Genomic DNA, 1,556 nt, shown 5'->3' with positions numbered 1-1,556 from the left:
GGGTCGGGAGTGAGGGGCACCGGCGGAGCTGTGAGGGGGGGCAGGGCCGGGCTAGCAGGGGCTGCGGGTCGGGAGTGAGGGGCACCGGCAGAGCTGGGTGGGGGGCCCAGGGCTGGGCTGGTGGTGAATTGGGGGGGTGGATGCACATGCACACAGGGCCCCGTTGTGCAAGGTGCCCCCCCATGCACACACGTGCTCTCTCTGTCGTCGTCCCCCCCCCCCCCCGCCCTGGAGGTGCTTTGAGGGAGCCTGGAGGGGCTGCAGCCTGTGACTCAGGTGTCCTGGGAACAATTCCCGGTGGGGGAGGGTTTGCAAAAGGGGGGGGCAGATTAATTCCCTGATCACGCTCTCCTCCCCCCCTCCCCCCGCCGAAAGGGACTCCTGGCTTTTTAACGGAGACATCTAAGGTCAGTGCTGCTGCGATGCGGCGGGATATTCCCACAATGCATCTGGGGAAGCTTTCCCGGTGCTGTTGCTGCAGAGCCAGCCAGCGCGTCCTCCTCGCTGCTCCCCCCGCCCCCGCCTGGCCAGGGCCCCCCCAGCGCCCCGACCGCTCTATGCTCGGCTCGGCCTGCGGAGCCCGGCTTCCCCCTCCGCCCCGCATGGCTCGCTGCCTCTGAGCAGGGCCATGGAGGAGCCGGGCCAGGGGGCTGGCGGGGGGCCCCGGGCCCGCGCCGAGGGGGCCGCCGCGGAGAGCGAGATCCAGAAGGCCGTGGAGTTCAAGGTGGAGGGGAACCGCTGCTACAAGGAGAAGAAATTCCGGGAGGCCATCGGGAAATACCACCGCGCCCTGCTGCAGCTCAAGGGGGTGCACGGACGGGCCGGGGCAGGCAGCCCGGAGCAGAGCCCGCTGGGCCCCGGGCGCCACCCGCTGACCGAGGAGCAGCTGCGGCTGGTGGAGAGCACCGAGGTCGAGTGTTACGACAGCTTGACGGGTAGGTGATGGCCGGGGGGGTCGGGGGGGGGGGGGGGTGTGTTTTTAACTCTTCCCCCCTCCCCTGTCTTGTGGGAGACACCCCCCCGGTGGGGGGGGGGGGGGGGGGACACCCCCCCACTGCCAGGCAGCAGACATGGGGCCGGATTCGGATCCCACTCCCCCCGCTCCAGGTCAATCTGGAGTCACTCCTGCTTGCGATGGGTCAGGGCTGGTTCTGATCCCAGCCCCCCCCGCTCCCCTGCTGAGGTCAATCCGGAGTCACTCCTGCTTGCGATGGGTCAGGGCTGGTTCCGATCCCAGCCCCCCCCGCCCCCGCTGAGGTCAATCCGGAGTCACTCCTGCCTGTGATGGGGCTAGGGTGTCACTGCAGCGGTGGCGTTAATGGGGGCTGCTCAGTGGGGCTGGTACCTGTTGCTTTTGAGCCCCACTGTAAATTGATGGACAGGGCCCAGGTGAGGGCTGTGCCGCTGGGGTCAGTCCGGAGGTGGCCCTGGAGCTGGGCTGAGGATTGGGTCCGTATGACACGGGGGAAGCAGGGGCTGCGGGTCGGGAGTGAGGGGCACCGGCAGGGTTGGGCTGGCAGGGGGCTGTGGGTCGGGAGTGAGGGGCACCGGCAGGG

The 1,556-nt window shown here is 69.5% G+C and overlaps 1 protein-coding gene across 1 annotated transcript; it reads left to right on the top strand.

The window, feature by feature from the left end:
* Positions 1-628: 628 nt before the first annotated feature.
* LOC112124236 (tetratricopeptide repeat protein 9B-like) lies at positions 629-935 on the top strand (the record flags this gene model as incomplete). Its single annotated transcript, XM_024222758.1, has 1 exon — positions 629-935. A coding segment is annotated over exon 1 (307 nt), but the record flags the coding sequence as incomplete, so codon positions are not given.
* Positions 936-1,556: the final 621 nt, after the last annotated feature.

This window comes from Terrapene carolina, unplaced genomic scaffold (assembly GCF_002925995.2).
Source record: "Terrapene carolina triunguis isolate 2854851 unplaced genomic scaffold, T_m_triunguis-2.0 Scaffold26201, whole genome shotgun sequence".
NCBI lineage: Eukaryota > Metazoa > Chordata > Testudines > Emydidae > Terrapene > Terrapene triunguis.
The sequence above is the reverse complement of the archived record's forward strand: the minus strand, read 5'-3'. Positions and strand labels throughout refer to the sequence as shown.